Source organism: Myotis yumanensis, unplaced genomic scaffold (genome assembly GCF_028538775.1).
Source record: "Myotis yumanensis isolate MYYU_CA2020_CCGP unplaced genomic scaffold, mMyoYum1.0.hap1 SCAF_6, whole genome shotgun sequence".
NCBI classification, from domain to species: Eukaryota; Metazoa; Chordata; class Mammalia; order Chiroptera; family Vespertilionidae; genus Myotis; species Myotis yumanensis.
The window spans coordinates 78,365,328-78,386,001 of NW_027223757.1; the positions used below are offsets into that span (position 1 = coordinate 78,365,328).

At 37.4% G+C, this 20,674-nt stretch overlaps 1 protein-coding gene across 1 annotated transcript in view; it reads right to left on the reverse strand.

The window, feature by feature from the left end:
• The window catches only part of TFAP2D (transcription factor AP-2 delta), a 52,692-nt gene that overhangs the window by 20,184 nt on the left and 11,834 nt on the right, over positions 1-20,674 (reverse strand). Inside the window, exons 4-6 of the mRNA XM_070419352.1 lie at positions 17,336-17,501; positions 17,047-17,165; positions 3,953-4,094 (exon numbers count right to left, since the gene is read on the reverse strand). Of these exons, the coding sequence (XP_070275453.1) occupies positions 3,953-4,094; positions 17,047-17,165; positions 17,336-17,501 (427 nt within the window). The remainder of the gene's footprint in view (positions 1-3,952; positions 4,095-17,046; positions 17,166-17,335; positions 17,502-20,674) is intronic.

Genomic DNA, 20,674 nt, shown 5'->3' on the forward strand with positions numbered 1-20,674 from the left:
GCTTTGCAATACATACTCCAAATGATATATTCTAAAGAAGCAAAACATACAGAAACATTTTTTAAAACAATGGCAACAAAACGCTAGATCAACGCAGTAGCTAAAGAGTGAAGGAAAGGACTCCCCAGAAGTTGCTGGAAAGAATATATCTTCTAAAGTGAGGCCACTCCATATTCAGGGGATAATATGATAGTGAATAGCTTCACTTGTCTGGATTAACAGTGGGCAGTCATAAAATGTAATCATGTAGCCCTGACAATAATTATCCATGTAGCCAAAGACAAGTATGAAAGGGCCAATTTATTCCAAGTGATTGTTATTCCATGGTCCCAGCCACTAATTCCTGTCCAAAGCATTTGTGTCATTAACAAATAACTACTAGAAAATGACAAAATATCTTGTTGTTGTTAATCCTCACCCGAGAATATTTTTCCATTGATTTTTAGTGAGAGCGGAAGAGAGAGGGAAAGACAGAGAGAAACATCAATGTGAGAGAAACACATTGATTGGCTGCCTCTTTCACGAGTCCCAATCAGGGTTCGGTCCAGGAAGGAGCCTACAACCAAGGTACGTGCCCTTGAATGGACTTGAACCCAGGACCCTTTGGTCCACAGGCCTACGCTCTATCCACTGAGCCAAACCGGCAAGGGTGGAAAATGACAAAATATCTTGAAGCACACATAATTTATCACTGAGTTAAAATCAGTGGAGTCTTGTTTATTATTAGGTGCCTAAAAGGTATTGAATTCTTACAAAGATTTTTTTTAATGAACAATGAGCTTCATGTTTATAGCCAGTATTCAAATATTGCTTCATTTCACAGAATTTGCCTTGGTCATTTTGAACACAGGGGAAAGTAAAGAGGACCATGGGGAGAGGAAAAACCAATGAACAGAGGTTAAGTCCTTATTTGCCCTAAAGAAAACAGGATCCTCCACAGGCCCCTGTGGATATTTGGCTGAGTCTCTGGCATGTTTGTACTTCCATTGAGAATATTTTATCTGAATTTCTCACTTTCTCTGTTCTGAGTTAGACTCAGTTGGCTGACTTTCAGGTATGTAAACTATTTTTAATAGATAAATAGCAACTCAAGGTAAGTGTTTAATGGCATCAAATGATGACATCTGTGGGCATCATTATCTGTTGTGCTTTGTGTTACTTAATAGTTGGCTATACAATCTTTGTTTTAAGGAAATTTCTAACTAAAATTTTTTTAAAAAATATATTTTATTGATTTTTTACAGAGAGGAAGGGAGATAGATAGTTAGAAACATCGATCAGCTGCCTCCTGCACATCTCCCACTGGGGATGTGTCCACAACCCAGGTACATGCCCTTGACCGGAATCGAACCTGGGACCTTTCAGTCTGCAGGCCGAACCAGTTTCGGCTCTAACTAAAAATTTAAGTACAGACTGATGCTATCATTTTTCAGATTAGCAAAATGAATTGCTATCTGGCAGTCCATCAATATGATCCATTATTATAAAAACATATTGCAGTTGTTTAAAGATATGTTTTTTAAAATTTTCTATTAGGTTTAAATATATTAAAAATTAAAATGAAGGTTGAAACATTGCTTTAGTTCTTGTGTTATGATAAGGGAATTATTTGGAAAATTGTGTAAACTAATTTATAAGGTAGTAAATCAACTTTCTAACTAGATTAACAATACAACAAGTTATGATTAATTTTTAAGTTGATAAAGAAACGAGGAGCCGAACCAGTTTGGCTCAGTGGATAGAGTGTCGGCCTGCGGACTGAAGGGTCCCAGGTTCGATTCCGGTCAAGGGCATGTACCTTGGTTGTGGGCACATCCCCACTGGGGGGGGTGCAGGAGGCGGCTAATTGATGTTTCTCTCTCATCAATGTTTCTAACTCTCTATCCCTCTCCCTTCTTCTCTGTAAAAAATCAATAAAATATATTTTTAAAAAAAGAAATGAGAAAATGGCAAAAATGTGGAAAAATTTAACTTTTGCTAAGCAATTCAATGACACCATGCATTAAGCTATATCAGGAGTTTCAGAATTCTCAGTATTAGATATTTGAATCTGCTGCTTAATCGACTGACTTAGGAAAGCTTCTAGACTTAAAAAGAGGTGATAATTTTGTAGATATCCTCTCGGCAATTATAATCATCATCTCATTATGACACAAAGTTATTATTTTTATGCCTAGTTTTATTCTTATTTAAAATTTTATTTATGAAGCTACAATAAGAAATATTCTTATTTCTTCAAACAAAATGTCACATTATGAATTATGTAACAAAAGATGATCTTTGATGAATCATAAGTTCTAACTTTGTCACTTACGTCATTGTTCTTAAGGACACAATTTTTAGCTGATGCCTGAATTGAAAGTTCTATATTTCCCCTGTTGATGATTAATGGTATGGTAACGCTCAATTAAAACTTGTTAACTATTTTGCTTTACCTTTATGTAGATCAAATGTTAATCATATTTAGTTCTAAATTTAAGGGAGACGTTTAAATGTGTTTCCATAAATCAAATACATGTTTTGTCCAGTACTTTTTAGATTTCACAAATTTTCTAATTCAGTTTCTATCTCTCTTCATAAATAACTATCTAATTACATCAAAGTATTTTGGTTAATCAACTAAGCACTAGAAATAAAGAGGAATCAGGAGGCTAATGACACTTAATCAATGGGCTTTCATACAATTATATATTTGGCAATATAATTAAATACAAGTGAATCTGTTATTCACAGAGATAAAAATAAATATGTGAGCCAATGCAGGTCAGCAATTAGATCTCTCATACAAAGAATTTTGAATTTTGTACATATTTTTGACACAATTGTCACACCCTTAGGAATTAAGGGATTTGTGAGAATGTCTATGTAGGCTGCTTAATTTCAACTCTGAGTATTTTAATTAAAAACAGCCAATGATTTACCACTCAGTAGAAACCACTCATAACACATGTTGGATCTATTGGTAAGTTGTAGAAAAAGTGTGTAATTCCTACACACCCTTTACTTTATCTACTTAATTTGATGACTACTAGTACTGTATATGTTTGCTATAACTGCAGTGTCTCTTATTCTTCTTTTTTAAATATATTTTTATTGATTTCAGAGAGGAAGGGAGAGGGAGAGAGAGATAGAAACATGAATGATGAGAAAGAATCATTGATCAGCTGCCTCCTGCATGTCAGGTGCCCTGACTGGGAATCAAACCGTGACCTCCTGGTTCATAGGTCAACGCTCAACCACAGAGCCACACCAGCCAGGTTGTCTCAGGTTCTTAATTCTCATTTCACATTATCTAATAAGAAGATGGATGGATATAAATAACCAAAAAAGAAAAAAATTATAAAGGCTCTGATCTAATTTCTAGATGTTTATGGCCTGTATACTTCATGTAAAATAAGGTCTTTGAAACTAGAGAATTAAATTTTTGCTTGATATTTAATGGTCTGTAAATGTTCAGCTATGGGCAGAAGAATCAAAGAAAAGTACATGTTTTCACAATATTTTTGAAGTCAAAGGTCAAAATATCACCTACATAATATACATGACTTAGATCCCAGGTAGAAAGAAAATACAACTCCCAAGTTAAAGCTACTTTAGCATAACTTTGACAAATATGGAAGTACTTCTCTTCTCTCAAGTTCTTTTAACATTTATTCATGTGAAAACAAGACCTCAGCATCAGTTTGAATACACTGACTCCCAGACACCTCAACAGAGTGACAGAAGCTCCCAAGAAAATGGACTTGTGTTTGGAATGTTAACGGCAGCTGTGGTGGTAGTGGTGAACAGTTATACAACCATTCCTGCAGAAGGACAGGGAGAAGGATTTCTCTGTTTTAGAATATGCACCATGAAACCATAAGAAACTATGAAGGTGTTTTCTCTTTCTGAGTGCCTCCCCACTTCATAGAAAATGGAAACACCGAGGATAGAGGCTTCCCCGTTGGCTTACTTGGTCGCTAGGATCATCTTTTTTCTTGCTGTCTGTTCTTTCTGTTCCATATGTTGTCTGGCAAGATGCTCTCCTACGGCTTTGGCTGGAAACTCTGTCTCACAAGTGTAGCCAAAATCCCGCGCCAAGTGTAAAGCCTCCCCTGTTGGCAGACAATAAAAGTCAGTTTCTCAGGATTGACCAAACTCAGGAAGAGAAGTGCCTTATATTTTCTTCACGCCTCATTCCTGGCTGTGGTCAGATGGATCATTTTTCCTGTTCATTCTGAATAATCCCAGGGAAGGACCTTTGAGGGGATGGAGTAAGATGGGTATGATGAGTAGACACTGAGGAACCAAAGCTACTTACCAGGTAGGGGTATGTGGAAAATCAAGGGGAAAACCCAGAACCGCAGTCTAGGAGTTTTGACTCCCTTTGAAGCTCTGGCCATTAGGCCAGACTGACATCATCTGAGATTCAGGGGCATTAATTAATGCCCTTGGGAACAAGCTTCGTGGGTATGTCATCTTGTTGCTGCTCAACCTACAGCCCATTTTCAGTATATCCGAAATATTCAGCTATCTTTTCCAGGGGACCTATCAAAATATTGGCAAAGGGTCTAAATGATTTTCCAAAGAAGCTGGAACACTTGGGAAAATGAGATAAATGAATTCTATTGGTTTCATATCACTATGTTGCTAACGATGCTTCTTAAGTACATTACAAAATATTTGATGCTTCATCAGTATAATAAAATCATAAATAACTTTGGTTCTTTCATAAAATCTTAAACCCAAGTACATTTTCAAGACATGGGGCAAAAACGGTTTATTGGTAAAGATTTACTGATGGACTTTGGTCTGGAAAACAACAGTATTTTTAAAGCTCAATCAAGCCAACTCTTACTCAACCATTAAAAACATTTAAAAAGCAAGCTTTCACTACCTACTTTGTTCAAGGTAAAGTGCTAGGTAAGAGTAATGGGGGATATAAAAGGACATCAAAGATCATCCCTGTTTATAGGAAGGTGACAACCATACCAAATACTAGTCACAGCAATAACAACAAACACAAAAACACCTTATTAGCACTTTATAATTTATATTGTACCTATAGAAGTAATATCTATAATCTGTACATGTTTGTTGACATAGTTGACATTATATATAATACAAGCTGTTGTCTTACAAGTATCAAATGAGTGTTGGAGATAAAATGTTTCAGGTAAGTTCAAAGGAGGTGAAGGTGATCTAACAGCCATCAGGTCAATCAAATTTTGCCATGAAAAATTTTCAAAAGTCAGGCTTGATGTCCAAATCATATGATGTTTGTATGGTGATTAGCCAAAGTAACAGTCTAAGATGTAATGGATTTAATCCTGCTTTATATTCATAGAATAACAGAGTAGTGGATAATTTAATACCAGAAAGAAGTAAAAATGGTTAATATTATTATAGAGTAGGAATAGTTTATAGTTATACAAAGTAAATATACAAAGTAGACTAGTTAATATTAATGAGACTTTCATATATTTTGCTCAGTAAATATATTCATTTTCTCTGGAAATGACAAATAATATTTTTTCAGGTTGGAAAACTCATTTATAATTAAGGACAAAGAAAATTACAATAGAAAACAGGAAAACATTTTAGGATAATATAGAACTGAGAAAATATAATCCTAAGAGTAATTTTATCTTAAATTATTCTTGCCGAAACCGGTTTGGCTCAGTGGATAGAGTGTCGGCCTGCGGACTGAAAGGTCCCAGGTTCGATTCCGGTCAAGGGCATGTACCTGGGTTGCGGGCACATCCCCAGTGGGGAGTGTGCAGGAGGCAGCTGATCGATGTTTCTCTCTCATCGATGTTTCTAACTCTCTATCTCTCTCCCTTCCTCTCTGTAAAAAATCAATAAAATATATTTAAATAAATAAATAAATAAATAAATAAATTATTCTTGAACATCTTGCCTTTATTACAACTAAAAATGCTACAGGGGAAAAAAGTAAATAAATTCATAAGATTTTTTTTCAAACATTTTAATTATAAAACAATTCAAACATATTGCAAAGTTGAAAGACTTCAACAGTGAATTGCCTTAATGTCCACCCTTAATATTTTACTTGCTTTATCAATATCCACTCACCTTTCTTTATCTCTACTCATTCATCAATCCATATTATTTTTGATGCATTTTAGAGTAAATTATAAACCTCAGTATACATCTCCCTAAAGACTTCAGCATTCTGCAATTAAATCAGTTCAATATTTGTTTATAGTCTTTTCCTAAAAGCTTTTATCTCAAAAGTTTTCCCTGATGTATATTAATGAGGAACAAGGCTAAAAACTATTGAATGGTGGTTTATTTCTATGATTTATACCTATTGAGTAAAGAGAAACGGGGGGGTTTTTGTCCTGTTTATTTGACAGAAAAGTACATTTATATGCAGATTAGTTAATATCCTGATATGAAGTTTCTATGTGTACAAATATTAAACAAGCATTAAAATTAGACTTATATGTATGCAAGTGTGTTTAATTTTTATTTATGTTACCAATAGACATTAATGTTGTCATTCATTCTTTTTATTAATTCACTGAGTGTTTAACAACTTTTTAAAAAATTATTATTATTTCTGCAATGTGAGAAGTCCTGTTCTAGGTCTTAGAAGAGTCTAGTTCAATACATAGTATAAATATTACCATGAGGTAAACATGTTAGATCAGACAATGTTTGGCGGACTATCTCATCATGATCCAACCCCTACCCTGTGTATTCTGTTTCAACGCAGCTGCAACATATAAATCTTAGTTAAGATTTTTATATTCATGTGCTAGAAAACATCATTTTCTTTCCTCCATTTTAAATAGAAAGGTGACAGCCGAAGCCGGTTTGGCTCGGTGGATGGAGCGTCGGCCTGCGGACTGGGGGGTCCCGGGTTCGATTCCGGTCAGGGGCATGTGCCTTGGTTGCGGGCATATCCCCAGTGGGGGATGTGCAGGAGGCAGCTGGTCGATGTTTCTCTCTCATCGATGTTTCTAGCTCTCTATCTCTCTCCCTTCCTCTCTGTAAAAAATCAATAAAATATATTTAAAAAAAAAAAAAAAAAAAAAAAAAAAAAAAAATAGAAAGGTGACATAACTAAATGGGAAGGGTCTCTCTACCGATTAGTCTGGGTAGTGCCAGTTATTGAAGGGCCGCAGTTTTGAATAACACTGCAATGTACAAGCCATATTTTTAAAGTGCTTAATACCAGCAGTTTATCACCCTAACCAATTAGGGGAGGACATGTGTGCATATTTGGCAAAAAAAATGGCACAAAGATATTTTCTTAAAAGGATGTTATAATGGCATATAGTATAGTCACTTTTGCAGTTCTGGCCCATTTTATGCAAAGCTCTCACCATGTGGTCGCTTTAAAAATAGTTTGACTATAACAGCTGCTATTTACATTTACCCTGACAGCCAGATCCTTCCTTCCTTAGTTCTGTTTACTGCTTCTTCCTGCTTGTGATGTAACATTGTTACTGGATGTACAGTGATGCTGCATCAAAAGAGGTGGCAAGTGAAGACACTCTGCTATGTAGTTAAAATGTGTGCATCGTGCCACCAAAGCTTTGTGTGTTAAGGACCCAAGAATGAATGAGGAAGTGGATCTGTGAGTTAAAATACACATGATATTCAGTAAGGATGACAAATCTATAGTTAAATGCTGTACAGCAGATATATTAGAGTCAACAGGTTTAAAAAAGATAGAAATGTCAGGATCACAAAAGCATAGGAATAAATTGCTAGGTTATTTGACTGGTTCGTGAAAATAGAGATCTACAAGCATCCCTGTCTCTGTGGTGGATCAAAACGCCCACATGGGCCCGTCTGGTGTGCCTCAGTGGACGAGCCTCGACCTATGAACCTGGAGGTCACGGTCAGGGCACATGCCTGGGTTGTGGGCTCAATCCCCAGTAGGGGGTGTACAGGAGGCAGCTGATAGATGATTCTCTCTCATCATTGATGTTTCTATCTCTCTCTCCCTTTCCCTTTCTCTCTCTGAAATCAACTAAAAACAAACAAAACAAAAAACATCCACATGGCCAACAAGCAAGTACAGTAACTTATAGTGAAAAGTGTGGTCCATAATGGGCCCAAAACATTTTCCTGTCTACCCCCATACGCATTCACAAGTACAGCTGCTCCTACCTTATTTCTGTGTGAGACAAGGTGGAATGCCCTGGTTCTTCTTCTATTTTTTTCCAGAACAGATTTAAGCTATTCCTTTATTTCGGTGCATTGTGCCACCTGACAACCAGTCCCCGACTCCTTCTTTACTTACTCAACTGAACACTACACTAACTTTAGCAAGTACACCCATTGTATTTCATGTCATTCCAAGAACACTGTAGAAGGAGGACACATTTTAGGAGGACGGTTTGGGGACTGGTGTTAATGCTTAGACAGGAGTATTCCAAGTGCAAGGCTTTAGGCTCTATGTGGCTACACCACCACTTCTAAAAAAGTGGAAACCATGAAGGAATATTCAACGTTTCCATAATAACAGCACCACTTGATGGCACGTATTGAGTAACTCTCTCAAAAAGCCGGCTCAAGTAAAATTACAGAATATGGAAGAACATAAGAAGAGGGTTTGCTCCCTGGTTTCAGGGCACTCATATTTCCCACTCAGAAACAAAAAGTGAAAAATGAAAGAAAAAATTAAACAGCAATAATTGATGCCTCCTGGAAGTAGAAAGTTAATGGGAAAATGTTTTCTGAGGAGAGCTGATTGCTCATTTTGTTGAGATTCTGGGTTCCCACAGTATTTTACCAGAAGCAGATCTAAATGCATTTTTAACAAAAAGGAAATACACCTGATTTTCAACTTTTTATATGGTCATTCGGGCTTATTCCTTCTTTTAAAATTATTGTATTTTAGGGGAAAGTGTACTTTAGGCAACTAAATATCAATATCTAAAACTAATTTGTACTAAAGGACATTTCTACATTGTTATTCACTAGATAATTCTTACCAACTATCACTATAAATATTGCCTTAAAAACAATTTAGGTTTAACTTAGTATTGCACTACCCAATGTTATTAATTAAATGGAAAAATTTATATGTGTTCAATCCCAGTCACATATTTATGATTTCAGTCTTATTTACATGTACTGGGCAAGAGCACAATTAAGTCTACCTTTGGGATTATTCAAGAAAGTACCTATTAGAAAGCAAATCTGAGAATATGTTTAAACCTGGATATTACATTAAATAAATTATCTTACTTCCTGTCTGGTTAGGTCGGTGGCTAGAGCATTGACCTTGGACCAAAGGGTCACAGGTTTGATTCCTGGTCAAGGGAACATACTTCAGCCGCAGGTTCAATCCCCAGCCCCAACTAAGGTGTGTGTGGGAGGCAACCAATTGCTGTGTTTCTCTCTCACGTCAATGTTTCTCTCTCTCTCCCCCTCCTCCTGCCCTTCTAGTCTCTCTAAAAATCAATGGAGAAAATATCCTCAGGTGAGGATTAAAACAAACAAAAAAAATTATCTTATGATATCCAGCTACAGTAAACCATAGAGCTGCAGGACAAAGTTAATATATCTGTTATAGGTTTCCCCAAAGTATTCTGAAAGCAATGTACTCTACAACACTATATGTCATACAGTGTAAAATATAGACAGGTGCCTTATTATGTGGCAGGTTCCCTAGCTTAATGATGATTTTGTTTGAATGCCAACACTTAATTTTTCAAAGAGATAATTTTGTTCACCATTCCACACTTGGCACAGCATCTAATTCATAATAAGTACTCAGTGAACATTTGTTCAATGAAAAAGCTTTGAAATATTTTTTGGTTAATTAAAATAATAGTCTTGTGAAGCACCCTTTCCGAAGCATATAGTGAAAAGGTAGAACAAAAGAGAATTGCTACAAAGAGCAAAATATATAGCAAACCCATATAAATAGAGTATATTGTCTTATTAGCAGAGCCACTTAATAGACTATAGTTGAAGGCATTGTTTTTCAACCCTTGCTACTTCCATAACCTGAGAGTTTATGGTTTATGTGTCTTTTAAAAAATATATTTTTATTGAGAAAGGGAGAGGGAGAGAGAGATAGAAATATCAACGATAAGAGAGAATCACTGATTGGCAGCCTCCTGCATGCCCCACACTGGGGATTGAGACTGCAACCCAGGCATATGCCCTGACTGGGAACTGAACCATGACCTCCTAGTTCATAGGTCAACATTCAACCATTGAGCCACTTTGGCTGGGCTATGTGTCTTTTTTTTTTTTTTAAGTCAGGGTTCCACTCCATATCAGTTATTCTCTGGAGTCAGGGCATCTGCATCTTTTGAAAGCTCCTGCAGTAATCACAAGCCAGTGTTGAGAACCACTGCTCTAAGGGAAAGTATTACATAGGAATTGACTATACGTATCCCCCAAATACAAGGAATCTGTGGCTTATTCAAAGGGAAGGCAGTCATTACAGAGCTAATATTAAACTGTCCACGCCTATATCTGGGCTCTTGCATGAGAAGTTCTGCCTTATTATTTGGCTGATATAGTATAAACTCTAGAAACAGAAAAGAACATGTGATGGTAGAAGTGGAGACAGCAATATTAGGGAAACAAAGTCATCAGTCTATTGAAAAAGTATATTTGTGTAGGGATATTTTGTGTAAGATTAAGTTTGCTTTTCATACTAGTGAGGAAAAAATGGATTATCAACACCCAGTGTGGAGACAACTGGGTGGCCATATGGGGGAAAATAAAATAAAATTGGATCTAAACATACATCCAACAACAAAACAAAGTCTAGATACATCAAAGATTTAAACATAAAAAAGAACCACAAAGTAATTAGAAGATAACATGGGATTTTTTTTTTTAAAAAAAGGCCTTTTAAAGTATGATAATAAAAACTAAAAGCCATGGAATGAAATAGATGAGAAATATGATTATATTAACATCAAAAAGTTCTGCAGGACATAGACATAAACAAATCAAACAAACAAACCAAACAGACAAACAGCAAATAGATAAACCAAAGCCAGGAGTGGAGAAACTTTACAATTCATATCAGAGACATATAGCCAATTTTTCTGTTATATAATGAGTATTTATGCCTCAATGAGGAAAATACACAAACTCATCCCATAAGGATAAAGTAAATGAACATATAGAAAAGCTCATAAAATTTTCCTAAAAATATACACAACTCATCTTCCTTCATAGTGTAGGTAGCCTTTTTTTATAATCAATCAGATTAGCAAAAATTAAAAAATTGACAGTATCCTGCTTGGATTATAGTAGAGGGAAGTACTATCATATCAATACTTCTTATCCCCATTGCTGATGGGATTCTAGATTTAAAACCACTATGGAGAACAATCTTCCATAAGCTTCTGTAATTACAAATGTAAATATCTTTTAGGCCTGTAACACATCCCTACGAATTAATTGAATAGATGTGCTTGCATATCTGCAGAATTATTTACATTTAAGTGTGAGGTTACTCATTGTACAGCACTGTTTGTAATAGCTGAAGATTAAAAACACCTATATGAAATTCAGTATGGCACTGGTTAAATAAATTACAATCCACTCAAACAACAGAATACCATGAGTGTTTTGAAGAATGGACAACTTATAATCACTAAAAAAAAAAAAAGAACACTAAGATAAGATGAGAAAAAAAACTCAACAAGCAGAAAGTGCGTGTAGTAAAAAAACCCCATGCATATACTCAGATGTCATTGGAAAGGAATAGAATAACCGATGACATTTGTTTTCTTCCAGGAGGGGAACTGAATGATTGAAGAACAAAGAAAAAAGGAGGTAATTCACTATATATTCTTTTTCAACTTTTGTATTTTTTACCATTTGTATAAATTATCTATTTAAAATGATATGAATTCAAAGCAAACTTACTCTCTGGCCCTGTTCTTACATTTAATTCTAAACTCAAACATCTGTTGTAAATTAAAACATGAGCAATTCCAAAACATCCACTGCTGCTCAGGAGGAGTTAGACATCAATAATAACAATTGCAATTTTATTAGAACACGTAGGAATGTTGATAAATGTGAATATTGGGAGAAAAGCAGAACAGAGTGGTTGAAAAGCGTATTAGTTGAGGCATAAAGTTTGAATGACAGTAACAGAAAAAAAGAAAATGAAATCACAAGGAAAATAATGCAGAGACATGTCTTTAGTGAGCATTATGGCTTACAACAATGTGTAATGAGCTGGACCAAAGCGGGCAATAGTGGCTTCAACACATTTGCCTTTTCTGCCACAGTCACCATGAGAAGCAGGAATGTAAGGACACTCTGAGCACATAGTCAAACACAAAGTCATATGTGTAGTAGCCTATTTCCTCTGCCTCAACCTCTTCCCCCTAAAAATGAATGAAATCATAGATTTGGGTAATATTAGGAAGTAAGTAAATAATTTAAGATCATCTAAGAAGGTGTCTATTTGTTCATAACATTGTATGATACAATCTCTGTTTCATTGTGATCAATTATTGAAAATTCTGATAAATACTAGTTCTTACTAATACCATTTATCAAAGCAGCGTCTCTCAGATAGAAATTATTCTATAACTTAGAATAAGAAATTTATAGCCCGGCTGGCATGGGTATGTGGTTGAGCATCGACCTATGAACCAGGAGGTCACGGTTCGATTCTTGGTCAGGGCACATGCCTGGGTTGCGAGCTTGATCCTCAGTAGGGGTCATGCAGGAGGCAGCCAATCAATAATTCTCTCTTATCATTGATGTTTCTATATCTCCCTCCTTCTCCCTTCCTCTCTGAAATCAATAAAAATATATTAAAAACAAGAAAAGAGAAATTTACAGATGAAATAATACCTATTGGCCTGGGAGAAAAAAAGTCATTTTTCTGAGACCTTGAAATGAATGTGTAACACAGGCTTTACTAACATTACTCTATCGAGCCCAACTCCATTGACAGTTGTGAAATGCACAGCCCAATGCTAGAGCGTTTGTGTGCCAATGGGAACACCAGAGACCCTCATGATTGAGGTGTTCCAGGGCATTGTCTGACTAAACAAGCACCAATTAGAGTTATTATGACAAAGAGTCAATTTATTATCCTTTTTATATCATGTATAGTTTCAGAAGAAAGCTGAAAATCTTTATCCCAAAGGAAGGACAATGTGGGAATGTGATGTCTGAAATGGGTAGTGGAGGAGTTATTTGGGGACTATAGTCCTTTCAGACCTATAATAGCCATGAGTCCCTGGAAATTAGCCTTAAGCTCCACAGTCCATTAAACACCCATTGTGGTACCTATATAAAAGGCAATGAGACTATCAGCTTTGTTCTCAATCCCATGAGAAGAGCAACTGATGGTAAGCATGCCCTGTGCATGCATTATCAAAATTCTTGGCAAAAGAATGTTAGTGTTTGAATCCTAGAAGCCTCAAGCAGTGAACAATACCTCTTCTTAAAATAAAAAGCCATGATCTAATCACATATCAAGCAAACGTGATGTACCTCCACTTGCTACTGCCTCTTCTATGGGAAAGAATTAATTGTCAAATTGGTTGTTCTTTTCCCTGGTTTCCTGGCAATGCAATTGCATAGGCTCGGTATTAAAGAAAATAGGGAAATAGCACCAAGTGATAGCATTCCTTTCTCTTACCATTAGTTGGTATGTTTGGACTAGAAAAAAAGGGTTTGCAGGGTAATCTTATAACTGACTGAATGAATGACTAAATGGACACCCTATTGAAACTACAAGAGACACTGTTGATAATCAGAAAAGAGAAACAAACCAAGATGCAATGTGATCCTAAATTCGGGCGACTAAGTAGTGTCAGAGAGTTCAAGTGATGGCTTGCAGGGATCAGGCCGAAACCTACTCTCTGACATCCCCCGAGGGATCCTGGATTGCGAGAGGATGCAGACCAGGCCGAGGGACCCCACCAGTGCACGAATCTGTGGACCGAGCCTTTAGTGAATATAAGAAAGCTGAGGGACCATTTTTGATGAATAGAAATCTGATTTTTAAATTTTTTGGAAAAAAAAATCTAAAATGTTGCTGGCTTTTACAAAAATGTTTGCTTGAAGAGGAAAAATATTACCCAGAGACATGATTAATTCAAAGCCTTATATTCACACCAACTAGTAACATGGTGAGGTTTTAATTTATGTACCACCTAACACTGCACAAGCAAAACAACCTGAGGTAACAGAATCAGACCCATGTTAGCACAGAAAGAATCAAGGTCACCAAAGTACTAAAGAGAAGTATCAACTATTTCAATATCCCAAGAGATTGATAAATGGGAGTTGGGTCACCATTATTCTGTATACAGCTGGCATCACCCAGAGGATTCCAAGGACTCTGAGCCTAACGCAGCACATGGCATCTTGCTGGCTGGAAGAGAGCCATCAGTTGTCACCACTAGCCCAATGAACCCTATTTTAATTTAGGTGGAATGTCCTTGTTCTTCAAATGTAAAGCTCTCTTCATGTTCTAAAATTTGCTTTTTTAAACTGTGGGTCATGACCCAAGATTCAACAGTCTTTAAATAAATTTAGTGGGACTACAATCAGCATTTAAAAAGAAAGCAAATATATGGAATAGAATAAAAATATCAGAAAACATACCAGTTAGTGATGAAACTTAAAACGTGTGTGTGTGTGTGTGTGTGTGTGTGTGTAATACAGTGTGCATTTGAGGATCATAATGTAATATGTGAGTAGTTGAGGAATGGAAAGGTCCCTTTGCTCCTAACTCTCTTTTCCTCAGTTCCATCAAAGTGCCTTGAATTCAACAACAACAAAAAAGATATATTTCTCTACACCATTAGTATTTGGGGGACTTCAAATGTATCTCATTAATTTGAGTTGTATCTGGGAAGAATAAAATCTTAAGCTTCATCAGCAAAGGTTGATGTGACTCCTCTGTAAGCAGAGACCAAATGAGTAGAAGACAAGTTAGGCACTTTTGTGATAGTTAGGCACTTTGGTGAGAGGCAGCTGAAGGAGTATATGGCAAGACCACGAGATCATCCTAGGATTTCACATATTTAACCTGCATCCTCTCTGTTAGCATCGATCGACGATTCCCACACAGGATACTCCAGTGCTTTTGGCTACTATAAAAATCAATAAGAAGAACTGCGAATATATCCTTTTATGGCTCTTCAGTTTGTACTGCCCAGTATATTCACAGAAACCATGGAGAAAAGTCTTTCTTAAGGCCTTTACTTTTCACATATGTTACAAATTTCATGAGAATTCATAGTCAGTCCATCCTATGTGGTGGAAAGGATCTCAGGAAACAGAGCAATGACCCTTAAACCTCATTAAATCAGAATAACTGGGGGTGTTTTTAAAAAATATAGATGCCTGGGCCATACCCCCAGAGAATGATTTCAACTGATGAAGGGATGGGGTCCAAGCATTTTAAATAAACCTCTCAGTCAATTCCACTGCAGAGTTGGGTGTAAGAACCAATCAAGTCCTACTATCCATGCGATTCCTATTACGTCGTGAACAATTGTTATGTTAAATAGCTATAATTTTAATGATGTTCTCACTTAAATTGAGCAGAAATCTTTCTCCTTTTAGAATCAACACCTTAGTCATTTTTTTCTACTTTGCCCTTCTTCCCAGCCCCCCAACCCATATGAGTGGATGACTGGTCAACTCCTTGTACCATATGTCATCTTACAGTATGACCTCACTCAAGCAAACACAGCACAGCTAGAGAATACAGTAACAGTAATACTTAGTGAATGTTCGTGGCCAATAACATTATTGTTGTAGTTGTTATTATTGCAATTAGAGAACAATGCAAATATAACGGTTAACAGCAAAGTCACCAAAGCAATTTTGCCAAGACAAATATCAGGAACACACTACTTCACAAAGTTGTACAATAAGTGGTATGCATGGGTAATCCGCAAAAACACGGGATGCTTGCTTTTGTGTGTCACTTACTTTTCACCTCCTACAGCGCCTTGTAGACAAGTGAGCAACCAATGCAAGAAAAGTGCCATAGGAGTACTTCAGTGACTCTTGGAAAAAAGCCTCTTTGTTTATATTTAAAACAATAGCATTCTGGGTTACAGAACTCTCCTTTAACAATCAAAAGCTCCCCCACAGAGTTAAAATGAAACTTCAATAATACCTCTTCTTAGAAGAAGATGGAATGAGAATATGCAAAGTTTAGTCCTCATAGAAGAAACAAAAGATAAAGGGGGGGGGGGGGAATAACTTCTGGGAACATATTTCTACCTCTGTCTCTACCCCACTGGTTAACCTTAACTTTTCTGTAACTCAGTTTCTCTACCCATAAGCCATGGAACTGCACGGTACTTTAGGAGACAGATGTCTGCTAGGATTCAAATGATGTGTCCTCAGGCTCAGTATCATGCCTAGACTCCCATGAACTCTTTATAAAGAATTATTATTTATCCTGTAGATCATGTTGCACTGAGTTACAATGATTTAAGTCAAATTGATCTGAACTCTAAAACAAACAATAATAAAAATGACAATAGTACAGCCAATTTTTGATGCTGATATTTAGGGCATACTTGTTAAAGTACCTCAATCTTCCATTGTTGCATTCTTCCCTATTATTGCTGAGATCCGTAAATTAAATAATGTTATGAATTATATGATCTTTATATTAAGTGCAATTTAGTAATTATTAAGATGAATTGGAAACTTTGCTTGTAACTGTTAACTATCCTGCTTAACAGTATAGACCAGCGATTTTCAACCGGTGTGTCACAAGATTTTTTAAAACACGCAATATCTGACTGTTCAGTCAAGGCACTGACCTCTTTTCCCTTAGATTGTCAAATTAATAAAATGACAATAGCCAACACAATAATATCTGTCTGATGTGAATGAACCAAAATTATGCCTATTTTTTATCAGATCATCAAAAATATATTTTTTGGTGCGCCGCAGAATTTTAGTAATTAATTTCCGTGTGCCATGAGATAAAAAAGGTTGAAAATCACTGGCATAGACAAAAATTAGACAGCATAATGTAATAATCCTGTGCTTCAAAGAATTGCTAACCTTCCATCCTTACTCTGCAGAGCTGAAAAGCCATACCTTCAACTAAGGAAGTGAGGAGGGTAACATTGGCTGCTTTCCGTCTTCCTGCGGGTAAGTTCAGGCCAAGCCTATCCAGCTTCTCTCTCAGGCAGCGGCCCCCATTCTTGGACTTTGCTCTGTCCAAACACAAGCAAACACTAAGTTTTGACAATTCACATTCTGAGGGAAAATATGAGAACTCTTGACCACTTGAGGAATTCAACATGGGACAGAAGATGTAAGAGCTGAGGGTTGGGGAGTGTGGTATCAGAGACCCACAAACAACTGGAAAACAACTTTAACATACCTTCTCAAAATGCCTCCCAGGAGTGAAGCATTGAGGCATTCGGGTGGTGAGAGGCGCCTCTTCACCTCCGCAATGGTCACCTTGTATTTGGAAGTAGAACTGAGAAGGGACAGCCGGCCAGGGACAGAGCAAAACAAGTCTGTGGGGTTGACCACACAGGTACCACCTTTGGAGGAAAAAGCATATTGTATGTTAATGACAGTGGAGATTATGACTGCATGAAAGACAGTTAACACCAAGGCTCTCGTCAGGATTCAGGGATGCATTGCATACCTTCCTTACACGCACACCAGCTGAATCATCTCAGAGCTGCTCTGAAGATGTCCTTTCAAATGACACTCAACGTTTTGTCTTTCAAATATCTACTGGAGATGTTTATGTAGATTATCTTAAGTAAAAATTAGCATACTGTGGAGTGTAGGCTGACCCATCAGTGTTCATTTTGATATCATCCATACCAAGAAAAACTTCAATTAATTAAAACCTCCAAACTCCACCAATTAATCACGCAAAAGGTAGGTATTATTTATCCATGGCTGTGTGTATATGTATGTGTGTGCACATAGATGGATTTATTTTATCCATGATTTAATATATAGAAAAAATTTTTGAAAGCTCTTTTCCAAAAAGTTTGAGAGCTGCCATCTCCTTTCCTGTATACGTCTACCAACTACAGGCACCACTATAATTCATTTGCCCACTTCCAGAAACTTCCAACACATGTGGGTGGATAATAGGTCCACCCTTGGGATCAGCACACACAGTCAAGCGCAGCACATGACCTAGCATACAGTAACAGGAACACGGTAAATGTGAGTGGCCAATAATCTCCAGGAAGCCCCTGGAGCTCTGCTCTCCTCCACGAACAAGAGCACATTTTCTAACCTCAGGCAGCTGAAGTAGAGTTGAGGACCCACAATGATCCTTGCTGGGGAGAGTTTTCTGCTGCTCAGTCCTCCCTTACTGCATAATTCCTGAGCCAATGTCCACACTGCTAACAAGGAGGCTACAAAGCCCCAGGATCCAAGGCTGCTCTCAGCTTCCCACCCCCCAATTCACTGAGCAAGGGGAGGGGAGGGAAGAGCTTCCTTGGCAAAGTCAAATTCAAAGTTTGCTTTTCTGAGCACACATTTGATTTCTTCGGTTATGAGCTATTTTAGACTCATCTCCAGAAAAGGCTAAAGTTCTATGACAAAAAAGAAGGGGGAAAAAATGTAGGCAGAGGGAGAAAAATGCTCAGGAGAGTGTTATCCAAAATCTTTTTACTCAGTGGATGGTCCTCAACTGGCATCTCCTAGGAATCGTTAGAAATGCAGAATCTCAGGCCCAAGCCCAGACCTTCTGGGTCAGAATCTGCATTTTAAAAGACCCCCAGGTGATTCGTGTGTGCATTAAAGTTTGAGAAGCACTGGTCTAGGACTCACCACTGGCCTCCCGAACACTCCTGCCCTCCTACTGAGCAGCTCAGAAGGAATGTATGTCAGTGGAGTCTCTGGTATTTAGATTCAGGGCACAGTTACTAAGGAACCTGGGAGGATGTTTAAAAAGGCAAAGGGGTCCTGGACCTGGGTGGAGAGAACAGGCTAACCTTGCCCTACTCTTAAAGTGTTTCCACCCCTGTACTTTCTGGAATTCCTACTGGCCGTCTTACCGTTATCTGGATGTCTCCCCAAAGTGCTGGGACTAACGTCATTCTCCCTGAGCATTCTGTGGCGGGTGACCACCCTGCATGTCCCTCAAAGGCAGAAGAGGGCATAGTGAGAACATCAGAGGAGCTAGCCCTCTCCAGGCAGGAAGGTGGGTCCTGTACACTAGGCGAAATTGCCTGTGCTAGTGCCTGGATACCTGCCATTAGTTAAAACCTGAGGGGCCATCATCTTAATTGTCAAACTGAATTTTTTTTTATTATTAAACTTGTGGCCAACACTATGGGAAACCATGCAAATGCCTTCTGCAGGAGCTAGAAACAGAAATTTACCTGTGCTTCCCCACCTGTCATTCTCAGAAACAATTTTAAAATAATAGCACAGTATTCCCCCCTTATGCACAGGGGATATGTTCTAAGACTCTGAGTAGAAGTCTGAAACCACAGATAGTACTGAACTCTATATATACTATATTTTTCCTATATATACTCACACTTTGCTGCTTCTCTTTGGCATATCCGAATTGCCAGGATCACTACTCTTGCACTTTGGAGTCATTATTAAGTAAAATAAGGGTTACTTGAGCACAAGCACTGTGATTAGTCGGTGATCTGATAACCTAGATGGCTACCAAGTGACTAATGAGTAGACAGACTATGTAATATGGATATACTCGACCAAGGGGTGATTCATGTCCAGGGAAGGACTAAGTGGACGGCACAGGATTTTATCACACTACTCAGAACGACATGCAATTTAAAATTTATGAATTGTTTACTTCTGAAATTTTCTATTTAATATTTTCAGACTGCAATAGACCTTAGGTAACCGATACTGTGGAAAGTAAAATCGAGGATAAGAGGGGGCTACTATAATGATAATAATAATAATACAGTTCTCCTAGATTTCTGGGCTCAAAAACACGACTATACTTTTGGTTATGCTCTCACTTTATACCTACAGATGCAAAATGCATTTTAAAAACAAATGTGTGACTTCGAAAGCATTGAGATGAACAGGAAAGTAAGCTAGGTATCAGTGAATCTGGGCTTTAGTGTCATATTATGAGAACTGAGAACCTGAGAACCTTAGAATTTAGGTCACTGTGAGGTCATCTGAAGCAAAAATATTTTTAAAAAGCCATAATGATATCTATAGTCAAAATTCACCCAGCCCTCTACTGAAAATGGGCCTCCACCCACAGCCACTATGAATCATAAGCAAATGCATATTCTTACATAAAGCCCCTTCTCTTGTACACTAGCCAGTACACAATTGAGGGCACAAGACCGCTCACCCAATGGGTCCCAAGTTTATTATGAGTGAGGAAAAAGGGTCTGTGCATGTGTTATGTTCCTGGTTACTAAGGGAAAGGACACACTTTTAGACCTTTCCTATCTTTACTAATGTACAGTGGGTTTAAAACCTTATTTAGAGAGATTCAAAATATTATAATTTTTGTAAAAGGAGCCAAATTAGGCATTCTCCAATAGAAAGCAGCACTCTTTGGGAAAGAAAAACCCCATGTGCTGAAAACCAGCTGCTCCCAGGGAAGCCCTTGGTCAGCTACCCAGCTAAGCGCTAGCTCTCCGGGCCCTTGGTCTCTCTCCCCTGCATCCAGGTTGGGTTTCTGGCTTATGCTCAGATAAGCATTTAGTAGGTAAGTCATACAGGCTGCATATTAAGAGTATGC